The sequence below is a fragment of the Phalacrocorax carbo genome, chromosome 6 (genome assembly GCF_963921805.1).
Source record: "Phalacrocorax carbo chromosome 6, bPhaCar2.1, whole genome shotgun sequence".
Classification (NCBI taxonomy): Eukaryota; Metazoa; Chordata; class Aves; order Suliformes; family Phalacrocoracidae; genus Phalacrocorax; species Phalacrocorax carbo.
The window spans coordinates 14,358,752-14,372,889 of record NC_087518.1 but is presented as its reverse complement, the minus strand read 5'-3'; the positions used below and the strand labels follow the sequence as shown (position 1 = coordinate 14,372,889).

Genomic DNA, 14,138 nt, shown 5'->3' with positions numbered 1-14,138 from the left:
ATGTGGGTGACTTTGATACCTCCAGGCTGTCATGCCAAGCACACATTCTGTGACTCCAACCCCTGCAAGAACGGTGGCACCTGCTCTGTCAGCTGGGGGACCTACTCCTGCCTCTGTCCTGTTGGCTTTGGGGGCAAAGACTGCCGCCACCGTGAGTGAGAGGGCGCTGCTGGGTGTGGGCAGGGTGGGTATGGGCAAGACTGTGCTGGGTTTGCTGTCGAAGCAGGGTAAGGGGTCGGTGTGAGATGAACTCTGTTGTCCCTGCATCTAGTGCTCCCTATGTAGTGCCCTTCCCTTCTCACCTCCACTTTCCTTTCCAGCCATGCACCATGCCCACTATTTTCAGGGCAACAGTGTCCTGACCTGGGACTTCAAGACAGATGTGAAGATCTCAGTGCCATGGTACCTGGGGCTGGCATTTCGGACGCGCCAGCCAGATGGGGTGCTTCTGCAGGCCCATGCCGGCCAATATACCACCCTGCTCTGCCAGGTAGGGCTATAGCCTCAGCCTCAGCACTGTGCCCCAGCCTCTACTGCCATCCGCCCCAGGAGAGCAGGAAGATCCTGCTCTCCATGTTGACCCTAGCCTGGGCAGAGAGTGGTTGCAGGGAGAGGTGTTTAGCAGGGCTGGGTTTCCCTCCTCATGCTCATAGGAGGGTAGGCTGGAGGCAACCAGGGTTGGCAAGGCCTTGGCTCACTGCTGCTGTTGCTGGCTCCCTCTCTGCAGCTGGCTGGGGGCCTGCTCTCCTTCATGGTGAGCAGGGGGTCTGGCCGCAGCACCAGCCTCCTCTTGGACCAGCTGCGGCTCAGTGATGGGAGATGGCATGACCTCCAGCTGGAGCTGCGGGATGTCCGCAATGGGCGAGACTCACGCTATGTCATCACCCTCACCCTGGACTTTGGGCTCTACCAGGTAAGTGCTGCTTGAGACCCCGGCAGCAGGACAGAAACTGTGGGAGATGCTTGGCATACATGGGCTGGGCTGGGTCTCTGCACCCTCAGAGAGGGCTAGGGCAGGAGAGGGACAGGGCTGGGGCAGGAATGATGCCAGTTGCCCCGTGTTACTCCCTGTCCTTCTACAGGATACAGTGGTTGTTGGAAATGAACTGCATGGCCTGAAGGTGAAACACCTGCACGTGGGGGGAGTCCTGGGATCTGGCGAGGTGCAGAATGGGCTGAGGGGCTGCATACAGGTGAGTCTATTGCTCTGAGCCTTCCCTTTCCAGCGGGTCTGTTACATGGAGGGGTGGAAACACAGGCCAGGCAGCTGCTCCCAGCATCCATCCTGCTGGTGACACTCTCCCTCTGAGCATTCAGCACTCCAGGGTGCCATGGAGCAGCCATAAATTGATGAGCAGAGATGGCTGCCCCTGGGTGTTTGTGGAGGACAGTAGGGCTGGAGCCTGGCATGTGTCTCCTGCCTTCACTGTGAATTTGTCACCTGCGTTGCAGGGTGTGCGACTGGGTGACAGCATCACTGGGACTGCACTGCCCAAGCCCAGCCATGCCCTGCGGGTGGAGGCTGGCTGCAGTGTGCCAAGCCTCTGCGATTCCAGCCCCTGCCCGGCCAACAGCATCTGCAAGGACGAGTGGCAGAGCTACTCCTGCATCTGCCAGCCAGGTAGGGCCTGCAGCGCCCTGCCACCCCTTTGCTCTCCATTTCTCTCTGTCTTCTCCCTTCCCCCTGTGACTGCTCTCCTGGCCTGTGACTGCTCTCCTGCCCATCCCTTGGGCAAGTCCTGGGCCCAGAAATCCCCACCAGACTCATTCGTTTTTGTGAGGAACAAAATCCCTCCTGAGCCCCCTGAATCCACTCCTTGATGCTCTGGCTCCTCTCAGGGGGAAGGTGCTTTACACAGTGCTCTCTGTCCATGCCTCAGGTTACTATGGAGGGGACTGCGTGGATGTATGTCGCCTCAATCCTTGCAAGAACAAGTCAGCGTGTCGCCGCAAGCCAGGCTCACCCCTGGGCTATGAGTGTGAGTGCGGAGGGAACTTTTTCGGGCAGTACTGTGAGCACAGGTGAGATACAGAGCACAGGACAGGGCCATGGCCTCCGTGCCTGGCTCTGTGCTGCCCTCTCATTCCAGCTATGTGACCAGGGACCTCTCGGTGCCACCTGCCTCCTTGGAGCTGCTGAGCAGCTGGGCTGGTGGGAGGAGAAGGCCTGGGGGATTTGGTTGTTGTAACAGTGGAGGATTTCTCTCCCTAGGATGGACCAGCAGTGTCCGAAGGGTTGGTGGGGGAACCCCACCTGCGGGCCCTGTAACTGTGATGTGAACAAGGGCTTTGATCCCGACTGCAATAAAACCAACGGGCAGTGCCACTGCAAGGTGAGGGGCAGCTGTGCCCATGGGGACGTCGCCCGTGGCTTGCCTGGATCCCTGCTCATCCTTGATGCTGTTCCTTGTCCCCTCCAAAGACCTGGCAGCTGCCCAGGCCCTGCTTTGTGTGCCCACCTCTGGGATGGACCCCTGCTCAGCTCTTCTGTGTGGCCCTCCTGCCCCAACACGGTGATGATGGGGGTGCTTGAAAATCAGGAGATCCTGGCCCTTCTCGGCCATGGCTCCAGTGGTTCCCCGGGTGCCAGCCTCAGCTGCTGTCCTGATGGGCTGTCTGATGGCTGTCCCTGTCTCCCCGCAGGACTTCCACTACCACCCCAAAGGCAGCGACACCTGCCTGCCTTGTGACTGTTACCCTGTGGGCTCCACCTCACGCTCTTGCGACAAGGAGACAGGCCGGTGCCACTGCCGGCCCGGGGTCATTGGGCGCCAGTGCAATAGCTGTGACAGCCCTTTTGCTGAGGTGACGCCCAGTGGCTGCAAGGGTGAGTGTGGGCACGGCGGGGAGCTCGTGCCATGGGGCTTGGCATCTGTGGCCTCTCCCTGTGACCGACCCCTCGGGGTGCATGTCTCCACAGTGCTCTATGATGGCTGCCCCAAAAGCCTGAAGGCAGGTGTGTGGTGGCCCCAGACCAAGTTTGGCTTGTCAGCTGCAGTGCTGTGTCCCAAAGGCTCCTTAGGTGAGTGGGGGATGCGATGGGGAGGGGAGAGGCCAGCCTGGCTGTCCTGCCAGGGGCTGTAGCAGCCCCAGCAATATCACTCTGTTCTCATGCTGTCCCAGTCCTGTTTAGCTGGGCTTGAGGGCTGGGTGAATGAAGTTGGAGGAGGAAATGCCACAGCCTAGGGGAGAGCAGAGGGGGCTGGCCACAGGACTGGGAACAGGCTGTAGGGTCTAGGCCCATCACCCAGCTCTGGGGCTGTACTCTTCCCTTGGCCTTGGTCCCCACCTTCTTCCTGCTGCTTTTTGGTTTCAGCAGGCTTGAGGCTGAGGTCAGGTCTGGCACAGCAGCTTGGCATCTGTAGCAGCTTGCTGTGGCTCTGCTGGTGCCATCCTTGGTGTGTGCTGCACGGTGAGCAGGGCATAGCATGCCATTAAGTGAGTGCCTGGGATAGGAGTCATGTCCCGAGCTGGAGGAGGCTGTCCTCAGTAATGGCAAAGGTGTGAGCAGGGTGTCTGGGACTGTAGGGCAGTGTGAACCCCAGGGGACAATACAAACCCTGTCCTTCTCCAGCCATTCACCCCAGGAGGAGGCAGGTTCAGCTCCTAACTGTTGTCACTTCTCTCCCTGGTTCTCTTGCCCTCCGTGCTCAGGCTTGAGGGGTGCAGGTAAGGTTGCTCCCATCTCCTTCCCCTTGTGCTGTAAAGGCTGTGCCACATGGCTTTCCCTCCCTGCTCCCTGCCTGGCACCCTGCACACCCCTGCGCTTTACCTGCTGCTTCTGGAGCTGCTGAGTGTCTTCCCAATGCTTTGCCTGGCCTCACCATGCCACTTCCCTGCTCCCAGTGCCCTAATCAGCACAAAATCAGCTGCAGCTGCATGCAGCCCCTGCCATCTGCTGTCCTGAGCCTGCAGCTTTGGCTCTGGGCAGGTCTGTGCTCTGCTCCCTGGCTGGGATGGATGCTGGCTCTCCCACGCTGGTACCTACTTGCTTAGGCTGGGAGGGGAAGGAGCTAGTGATGAGCAATAGGTAGGGAGGCCATGGAGGCCATGGAGGAATGGCGTGGGGTGGAGGAAGGGGGAGCTGTTTGAGCAGGGGACAGTAGCATGGGGGTAGAAACTGATGGGCATGCTCAGCACAAGGTCCTGTTCCCTCTGCCCAGTTGGCAGGGGGAGGCAGAGGAATCTGGGGGCCAGATCCTGCCCAGGTCTGCAGCTGAGCCAATCTCTGTTCTCTGCTAGTGGAAAGCCAGCAGTGTGGAGGGTTTCCTTGTTCTCCCTGCTCCCAGCTGCAATGGCACTGGTCCCTGTGCTTCTGCAGCTGGGGGAAAGGTGGTTGGGGAGGACAGCAGGGAGCTGGAGCTGGAGTGCCACACTAGTTGCTGGGGCTTTTGTGAGCAGCAGCTGGAGTCTGCTCCAGGCTCCGTCTCCCTGCCCCGGCCACACTGCTGCCCTTTCCCAGCCATGGGCGCCTGGGTGGGCTCCTGTGCCCTGGTGCCTTCCCCAGGAGGGCCTGGTCCACAGTCCTGCCAGGTACACCAGGGTCGCCTGGGTTCCTTTTGCTCGAAGTGTGCACAGTGACACTCTCAGACCAGGACACTGCTCTCCATGTCGGCTTTAGCTGCTCTTTTTGTGGTGGTTAATAGCTGATCCCATTCAGGCTGGTATCTCCATTGCTGTGCAGTGGTGCTTGGGCCCCAGCCAGGGACTGGGGTCTTGTGCTGCATACTGAACCCACACTGCTGGATGGGTCCTTCTCCATCCCACTCCTCATCCCACTCGGCTGCAGGGGCTTGTCTTTGGGGTGGGTTTGCCAGCCCCACAGCAGGGGTGTTGTCCTCCTGGGGTGACTTTGCCCAGTAGAGAGAGGCAGGACCTTAGCAGGCATTGCAGGCTGTCAGCTAGGGGATGCCTAGATCTGCATGGGCTTCAGTAATTTGAGATCAGATATGTCCTGAGGACACGGACATGTCCTCACCAGGAATGAGGGGCTTCTCCAGCCTGAGCTTTGCTGAGTCACTACAATTCTGGTGATGGCACCTGGTGTGATGCAGCCCAGACGCACACATAGGAACCCAGCTCCTGGAGGGAGGGGATGGCAGCAGCTTGCCAAGGTGATGTAGACCAAGGATGGAATGGGTTGCACTGGTGCAAAGCAGGACAACGGCCCTGGGGTGTTACAGGCCCTCCCCATCACTTGCCAGTCCTGCTTTTTACGGATAGCTGGGGCAGAGGGTCCCTGCTGGGGGGACTATGTATCCTGTGCTGAATTTCAGACATGCTCTTCCTCCTGGTTTTAGGTGCAGCCATCAGACACTGTGATGAGGAGAAGGGCTGGCTGGAGCCAGATCTCTTCAACTGCACTTCACCTGCCTTCAAGGAGCTCTCCATGCTGGTAATCCCCTCTCAGTTCTGCAGCCCTGACAGAGCAGAAGCCATACAAGCAAGGGCTCACAGCCAGGTTTCAAAGACCTCAGCTGTCCCTGGGCACCTAGAGTAGGAGCGGGCCTTGCCACAGTGCTCAGCACCTTTCCCTTCCCATCTCCTGCCTCCAAACCCATCCTGTGGGCACATTAGACTGAGCTGGAGTTGGCTTTGATTTCACCTCATCTCTTGAGTGTCCCCATCAGAAATGACCTGTGTCCTACCCCGGTATTTAAGAGGAAAACAAATAACCCTGAGCAAGGATGAACCATTTGAAGCTGGTGGGATGTCTGCCCCATGGGACATCTGTAGCCCCCAGACCCTTCAGTGACAAATCCCTTTGAAGTATCCAGGCAAATTTATTAAACAATTGCATTTTGCCAAGGCTGAGCTGTAACCAAAGCCAGAAGAGTTTCCAGGAAAGTATTGCTAGATGCTTGCCCCGTTCTTTCATCTCCTTAGCCTTTGTCATGTATGGTACTGGGTTAGCTGGGTAGTGCAAGCCCTGATCTGTTGCTGAAGGCTGTTTGTCTGCCAGAGGTGCTCCCTGTTCTAGTGACTACCACTGTGAGTGTCCCTGGCTTGTGCCATGGTTTCAAAAATAATCACAGAATCACACAGAATCACAGGTTGGAAGGGACCTCAGGGATCATCTAGTCCAACCTTGATATCTGGGCCAAGCAGAGCCTGCAGCATCCCAGTTACCCAGGGAGGAACTGCTTAATTGTTTAATCCCCTCCTTTCTCTCCACTGGCAGCTCGAGGGCTTGGAGAGGAACGAGACTGAGCTCAACACAATTGAAGCCAAGAAGCTGGCCCACCGGCTCCGGGCTGTGACAGACCACATGGACCACTACTTTGGCAATGATGTGCACATCACTTTCCGCCTGCTATCCCGGCTCATGGCCTTTGAGAGCCGACAGCGTGGCTTTGGCCTGACAGCCACGCAGGATGCCCACTTCAATGAGGCGAGTCCTTCTCCCAGATCAGGGTGGCTTCTGATGCTGCTTCTCTTTATCAGCCACTCTGAGTCTGGGTCTCTGAGGGGATCAAGGATGTTGTGAGAACGAGTCAGGAGCACTAGGCTCCCTAGTGCCACAAACATTGACCCACTGGAGCAGAAACCGTGAAGGCCACCAGTGTGGTCAGGGCTGGAGCTCAGGGTGGATGAGGAGAGGCAGAGAGCTGGGTTTGCTCAGCCTGGGAAAGGAAAGGCAAAGGGAGGTCTTATTGCTGCTTGCAAGTCCCTCATGGCAGGGGTGCAGGGAAGATGTCTCTGCAGGACACTGGCTGATGAGCATTGAGGATGGGGGCCCTTCGTAGCGGAAAGTACCTCTCTTCCCCAAGCCCTTGTGCAGCAACTGGGCAGAGAGCACAGTGCTGCAGCCTGGTGGTGGTCAGGATGAGGCTCAAATGCAGTGCTTCCTTCATCCCCTGCCCCCATGTCTCTCCCATGCAGAACCTGCTGCATGCAGGCAGCTCTGTGCTGGCGCCTGAGAACCAGGAGCACTGGGCCATGCTGCCACACAATGAGCACGGCAGCGCCAGCCTCATGGAGCAGCTGCGGGACTACTCGGGGACACTGGCCAGCAACATGAAACTCACCTACCTCAATCCTGTCGGTGTCGTCACCCCCAACATCAGTGAGTAGGAGCTGGCTGGTAGAGGGGCCTGGCTGTGGTGGTGAAGAGCCACTCCTCCATCACACCCTGTCCACTTTGCCTCGTCTCACTTCACCTCAGCGAGGGTGCTGATAACCCTCTTGGTGGCTCTCTCAAACACGGGGAGGTGTTTGTGAGAGACGTCCTGATCCCATTCCTGCCTGGAGTAGATGGCACACCACCGAGAGCCAGCAGAGCCAGGAGCATGCTGCCCACTCCCAGTTACCTCCCAGTCTCTAGTGAAAAAGCTGCTGGCCTCAATGGCAAATGCAGCCTGCCTTACGGCAGAGCGAGGATCTGAGCTGGGAGGGAGCACTGTGGGTGCTGGGATCTCATGTCATGCCCAAACGCGGGACATATCCACAACCCAGCCTGTGGCTTGCACAGTCCCTTTGCCAGTGACTTCAAACCTGAGGTGCCCTGGAGCATGGTTGCTCTCCCAGTGGCCATCCTAGAGCTCACTTTCACTCCCTTGTTCCTCTGCAGTGCTGAGCATTGATCGCATGGAGAACCACTCCCATATCCGCCGGCGCTACCCTCGCTACCACAGCAGTCTCTTCCGGGGCCAGCCTGTCTGGGACCCCCACACCCATATTGTGCTCCCACTGTCAGTGCTGAGCCCTCCAAAAGCTGAAGGTGAGCATGTGAGCATCACTTGGGAGACAGCCTGGGAGGGCATGGAAGGGAAGATGTGTCCATGCTGAGTCAGAGGACCAAAACTGACCCTTGAGAGCTCAGAGCTTTTGACTTCACCACATGCCAAAGGTGGGCTCACAAACTGCCTTCAGAACAGCACGTGTGTGTTCTCACCATCCTCTTGTGTGCCTCAGCTGCCCCCACGGTGGTGCCCACACTGGCTGGGAGCGAAAGGAACTACACTATGGAGAACTCCCCGAAGCAGGCGCTGCCAGAGCCCGAGCCCGCTCTCACTGTGATCATCCTCATCATGTACCGCACCCTGGGGGCGCTGCTGCCTGCACGCTACCAGGTGGATCGCCGCAGCATCAGGTACGTCCTCCTCCCCTTTGCCCACCAGAAGCACCAGTGGAGAGAGACTGGATGGACTCTGCTCTACCCCCTCCACCAGTTACTGAGTCTGTCTGCAGTGCCTAGGGTTTGTTTCCCAGACAGACGGTCCTGCGGTGCTCTGCCTGTTCCCCACCTTTGCATTTCTCTGCCCCATGTTTCCTGACCCCATGGCAGAGCTGTTCCTTCTGAGATGTCAGTGCAGGATGTCTGGGAAGTCCCCAGAGGGCTGCAGCTGCCAGGCATGGTGATGGTAGAGCTCTGTTGCTCCTTGCAGGCTCCCCAAGAATCCTGTGATGAACTCCCCCATCGTGAGCGTGTCTGTGTTCAGCAATCACACCTTCCTGCGGGGGCCCCTGGACACCCCTCTCGTGCTGGAATTTCACCTGCTGGAGACAGCCAACAGGAGCAAACCTCTGTGCGTCCAGTGGAACCACTCCAACCCGTGAGTCAAGCACAGCTAGGCCACTCACTTTGAACTGCTTTCCCCAGGCACCTCCTTGTTCTCCAAATCTCCCTGGCCATGACAGGCTGCATGCCTGGGCAGCACTGGGACATGGGGGTTTCTGCCTACTCACAAGGGGTTTGCTCCTGCTGGGAGGGCACGGCAGGGTCTCGGCCGGGCTCTAGCTCCAGTGCTTCAGCTGTAGGAGTGCAGTTGTATCTGCTGCTAGAAAAGCCTTGCCAATCCCCTCTCTGCAGTTCCTTCTCCACACACCACACTCATCTGTGTTCTGTGCTATGTGCACTCTCCTTTTTGGTGACTGCAGGACCAACCCCTCTGGCTTCTGGACAGCCAGGGACTGTGAGCTTGTGTACCGAAACACCACACACGTCCACTGCCAGTGCTCCCAGTTTGGCACCTTTGGGGTTCTGATGGACAGCTCGCACCGAGAGGTAACCTCAGCCTGTGGGGCTGTGGGCAGTGGTGGGGGCTGTTAGCCACTGGGTCGGAGAATAAGTAGGCACATGCAGAAAATTCCCTGTGGGACACAAGTAGAGTTGGAGAGCTCAGCAGGCTTCCCACATCTCCCCTAATACCACCCTTTGCCTTTGGTTCTCTGCTGCTGCAGCAACTGGAAGGTGACCTGGAGACATTGGCAATTGTCACCTATTCCTTGGTATCTCTCTCCTTGGTGGCTCTGCTGCTGACCTTCTCCTTCCTGACCTGCCTCAAAGGACTCAAGTCCAACACACGTAGCATCCACTCTAACATATCAGTCACCCTCTTCTTCTCTGAGCTTCTCTTTCTGCTGGGCATCAACCGCACCGAGAACCAGGTCTGTGGGCTTGAACAAACACACCATGGGGGTGGGAGGAAGGTGTGGATGATGCAGCTAGCTTTGGCACAGTGGGACCATCTCTGAGTGGCTTTTGTCTCCCCAGTTTCTTTGCACTGTGATTGCCATCCTCCTCCACTGCTTCTTCCTCTCCACCTTTGCCTGGCTCTTCATCCAGGGCCTCCACATCTACCGCATGCAGACCGAAGCCCGCAATGTCAACTTCGGGGCCATGCGTTTCTACTATGCCATCGGCTGGGGAGTGCCTGCCATCATCACCGGTAAGAGCTGCTTGTCCTACAGCCATGCCAAAAGCACCAGGTCTCAGCAGCCTCCTGATCCCTTGGTGCTGCCCAGCTCACTTACCCAGTGGGGAGAGCAGTGGGTTGGCTTGCCATGGCCAGCAGTGCTGGCAGCAAGCAGTGCTGTGGTGGTCAGCTGGGGACCATGTATCAAGGGCTGTCATCTTGCCTCCTGGGGAGAAGTAATTCCTCAGCCCTCGTCTTGTTCGATGGGCACTGCTGTCCCAGGGCTTGTGGTTAAGGTCTCCTGGTTTCCCAAGCCTGTATTCTTGGGTGGTCTGTTGCTGGCAGTGATTGACTGCTGGGCTGGGCTGTGTCAGGGTTGCCTGGAGAAAAGGAAAGGCCCTGATGCTGGGGCTTGCAGTCCTGGTTCTTCCCCCTGTGGCAGGGAAGTCTATGCACAAGGCAAGGAGCAGCAAGAGAGCCCTGTCACGGCCTTTGGTGCTGGGATGGGATCAACATGGCTTGGGCAAGTTCCAGGCTGCTGGGTTTGGGGCCTGACCTCTTTCTTCCTCCCGCAGGGCTGGCTGTTGGCCTGGATCCCGACGGCTATGGGAACCCTGACTTCTGCTGGATTTCCATTCATGATAAGCTGGTCTGGAGCTTTGCAGGCCCCATTACTGTCGTCATTGTGGTAAAACCCTGTCCTGTTTCACCCACAGCCTTCTCCTGCCTCCCTTCTCCGCACCATGGGCACTTGCCCCTTCCTCAGCTGTCCACTGCCTGTCCCCTTCTCTGTATTCTTCGGCTAGAAGCCCTCTCTCTGTCCTTCCTTGCTCCAGCCAAACCTGGGGGAGGCCATGGCTCAGGCATGAAGGGGAAAGGAGGGGAAGTTCACATGGGCCTGGCAGACCTGGAGTCTGCCCACGCTCTGTGCTGGGGATGTCAGGTCAGAGCCAGCCCTTGGCACAATTTCTAATCAGTGCCAACACTTTCAGATGAATGGGGTCATGTTCCTGCTTGTGGCCAAGATGTCCTGTACCCCAGGCCAAAAGGAGACCAAGAAGAAATCGGTTCTGTGAGTATTAGTGGCCAGACTCCCAGCAGAGCTTCTGTGGCTCATGTTTTTTAGCATTTTCAGTGATCATCCTCTCTCTTCCACCATTGCAGTGTCCCTCTGTGCATCAGCATCAGCCTTGCAGCCGCTCTCCTCTCCCACACCTGCTGGCCACATTAACCCTTCCTAAATTTTGTCCTTTCCTCTTGTTCCTACAACCCCATCTCCATACTGTCTCACCAGCCTGTCCTCCTTCACCACCTGGCTTCACAGCCACCCCTTGTGTCTGCTTGGATTAAACACTCTGCCCTTGTCAACTCTCAGCACCTGCTTTTTATTCTCCTACATGCTTGTTCTGAGAGCTTTCCCTGCTCCCTCCTGGGCCAGCCCTGGAGCTTGGCTCAGCTCTCTGTGGCTCCAAATGACCTGTGTCATCTGGGGCCCTGTGTTTGCCATGTGTGATCCAGAAGGGAAGGCCCGGGAGTTGGGAGGAGCTGAACTGCTGCACAGAGATGAGCCTGCAGTGCTGGGCACAGCAGGGAGGGCTGGGCCGGAGTGCGCTTTCCCCTCTGGATCTCTGTCTGTGAGCACTAGACTGTAGATTAACAACACGCACTAACCTCTCGGTGTGTGTCTGTGTGCCTGTCTGTCTGTCTCTCTCTCTCCAGCATGACGTTACGGAGCTCCTTTGTTCTGCTTCTAGTTATTAGCACTACCTGGCTTTTTGGCCTCTTGGCTGTCAACAACAGTGTCCTGGCTTTCCACTACCTCTACACTGTCCTCTGCAGCCTCCAGGTAACTGCCCGGCCTCTGCCAGGGAGGGCACAGGTCAGCCCAGGAGAGTGTCCCTGCGGTCCCCACAGCCATCTGTGGAGAGTGGGCACCCCACGCTGAGTCCCTAGCGTCCCGCTGGGTGCCTTGTCCCTTCCTTGTCACTGCTGCGGCAGCAAGTGGCTCCTGCCAGTCCTCGCTGCTGTGCCCGTGGTGAGTGGTGACATGGAGCAGGAGGTAGCTGCAAGGTGCTTGGTTCAGCGTTGACATCCAAGGGGCAGTGAGGACCATCTTTGGAGGGAAGGGGTGCCCCTGCTCTCCGCAGAGCAAGACAGTGGCCTGCAGCAGAGGTGTCAGACACCCCAAATGTGACCCACAGCAGCACCCTGCAGACCTCCTTCCACCACAATGGCTGGTGTTGCTGCTGGGGACCCTTCCAGCCCCTCGTTGGTTGCTGCCAGCCAGGGGGACACCCCACCCTTTCCTCCCACACCTGTGGCCACCATGAGGGTTAACACTGATCAGTGTCAAGGGGGTCACTGGAAAATCCTTGTCCTGGTGGCAACCAGGGCCAACACGCTGGGCTCTGGTGAGCCAGGGAGTGGCCAGGATCCAGTGCTGTGGGCGAGCAGGTTGGCCAGCAGCAAGGGGCTGTTTCTCATGCCATCTCTCCCTGCAGGGCCTGGCTGTGCTGGTCTTGTTCTGCGTGCTGAATGAGGAGGTACGGGAAGCCTGGAAGCTGGCCTGCCTTGGAAAGAAGGGGCAGAGCGAGGAGGCCACGAGGAGCACACAGGTGGGCGAGAGCAGGAGCAGCCCAGGGGTCTGGGGACAGGCTGCCTGTCTGAGACAGGAGCTGATGGGGACATCAGGTGGGGGGATGGCAGGTGCGGGTGGGAAGGCCATCCCCTGGGCTGCCGTGGCCCTTCCTTACCAGGGCACATGCCTCTCTCCCCACCTCACAGGGCCCCAATGCCTATAACAACACAGCATTGTTTGAGGAGAGTGGGCTCATCCGCATCACCCTGGGGGCCTCCACCATCTCATCAGTGAGCAGCGTGCGCTCTGCCCGCACCCACTCCAGCCAGCGGGCTTACCTCAGGTAGGTAGCAGTGTGAGGCTCTGGCATGCTGGGAGCACCCAGGCAGAGCCAAGGGCTCCTGCCACCGTGACCATTTGGGCCTCCTGTCTTTCAGAGACAATGTGACTGTGCGTCAGGGCTCGGCCCTGGATCACAGCCTGCTGGCTCACGCCGGCCCCACGGACATCGATGTGGCCATGTTCCACCGTGATGCTGGGGGAGGTAAGGCTCAGCCTGGTGCCTGGGTTTGAGGCTGACCAAGCATGTCCTGAATTAACTCCTGACTTAAGGAAATCCTTCATGGTGCAGGCTCTGGCTGTACAGCTACATCCTCCACCCCGTGTTCAGCTGTGACTCCCAAACATGCTGTGGATATGAAGGAGAGGCAGCAGCTGTGTCGTGTAGCACAGCCTCCTCCTGGGCAGAGAGCAAAGGGCATAGCCATTCTTCAAGGAGCTAGAAACAGAGGAGGCAAAGCGGGAGGGATAGGCTGTCACAGGGTCTATGGGGACACTGGGCTCCCCAGTACAGCACAGGCACTGACCCACTGGGGTGAGACTGGTGGGTGCCATCCTCCTGGCCGGGCCTGGGGTGTGGGACAGGAGAGCAGAGGCTGAGGGAAGTGGGTTTGCTCAGCCTGGAGGAAGAGGAGACAAAGGGGATCTTACAGCTATTTGCAACTACCTTACAGGGAGGTGTAGCGAGATGGAGCCAGGCTCCTCTCATGAGCACCTGATGAAAGGGCAGGTGGAGCAGGTGCAGGCTGCTGCCAAGGGAAGGGCAATCAGGGGTAAGGCAGGCTGTTGTCCTCATGAGGGCAGTCAGCCCTGGGGTCGTTTTGCCTTCCCAGATACAGTCAGAGCCTGGCTGGCCCTGCCCTGGGCAGGGGTCAGAGCAGAGACTTCTGGGTCCCTCCCTGCCTCTGTTATGTGGTGATTTGGTCATTTAACTAGCAGAGGCTCACAGGCATGAGTCTGTCCTTCCCCATTTGGGCTGAAAAGCCTCGCCCACCTTCATTCCAAATGTCTCCCCAACACACGCTGCTTCCCTGCAGACCAGGACTCGGACTCAGACAGTGATCTGTCTCTGGATGAAGAGCGCAGCCTCTCCATCCCATCCTCAGAGAGTGAGGAGAACGTGCGCCTGCGGGGCCGATTCCAGCGCCAGTTCAAGCGGGCAGCACACAGTGAGCGTCTCCTCACTAACCCCGCCAACACCACTCCCAAAGGCAAGTCCCAGGGGCTCTGTCAGGGGAAAGGGTGAGCTCAGGTCCTGAGCTCAGGGCCAGGCTGTGCCTTGTGATGGCTTCAATTGCTGCTCACAGAAATACTTTCTCCCTCTTCCCTGGGGCCTGTTTTGCTGTGTCCTTCACTAGATGTGGATGGCAATGACCTCATGTCCTACTGGCCGGCTCTGGGTGAGTGCGAGGTTCACCCCTGCTCCCTGCAGAAGTGGGGCTCTGAGCGGAAGCTGGGATTTGACATCAACAAGGATGCGGCCAACAATAATCAGCCAGACCTGGCCTTGACCAGCGGGGACGAGAACTCCCTCACCCAGACCCAACGGCAAAGAAAAGGTAATGGCCTGGAGCAAGCAGGCA

The 14,138-nt window shown here is 58.1% G+C and overlaps 1 protein-coding gene across 7 annotated transcripts in view; it reads left to right on the top strand.

Annotated features, from left to right (window-relative positions):
• The window catches only part of CELSR3 (cadherin EGF LAG seven-pass G-type receptor 3), a 35,006-nt gene that overhangs the window by 16,616 nt on the left and 4,252 nt on the right, over positions 1–14,138 (top strand). Inside the window, exons 8-34 of one of the 7 annotated variants that reach the window (XM_064453788.1) lie at positions 26–151; positions 321–490; positions 728–913; positions 1,083–1,193; positions 1,453–1,621; positions 1,881–2,022; positions 2,213–2,333; positions 2,644–2,827; positions 2,921–3,022; positions 3,655–3,669; positions 5,301–5,395; positions 6,182–6,391; positions 6,883–7,066; positions 7,571–7,720; positions 7,915–8,092; positions 8,388–8,555; positions 8,881–9,007; positions 9,184–9,390; positions 9,569–9,671; positions 10,214–10,326; positions 10,631–10,710; positions 11,358–11,484; positions 12,140–12,253; positions 12,423–12,559; positions 12,654–12,760; positions 13,593–13,766; positions 13,914–14,114. In XM_064453788.1, coding sequence (XP_064309858.1) covers positions 26–151; positions 321–490; positions 728–913; positions 1,083–1,193; positions 1,453–1,621; positions 1,881–2,022; positions 2,213–2,333; positions 2,644–2,827; positions 2,921–3,022; positions 3,655–3,669; positions 5,301–5,395; positions 6,182–6,391; positions 6,883–7,066; positions 7,571–7,720; positions 7,915–8,092; positions 8,388–8,555; positions 8,881–9,007; positions 9,184–9,390; positions 9,569–9,671; positions 10,214–10,326; positions 10,631–10,710; positions 11,358–11,484; positions 12,140–12,253; positions 12,423–12,559; positions 12,654–12,760; positions 13,593–13,766; positions 13,914–14,114 — 3,801 coding nt within the window. The other 6 variants (XM_064453786.1, XM_064453790.1, XM_064453789.1 and 3 more) reach the window with 6 other exon arrangements.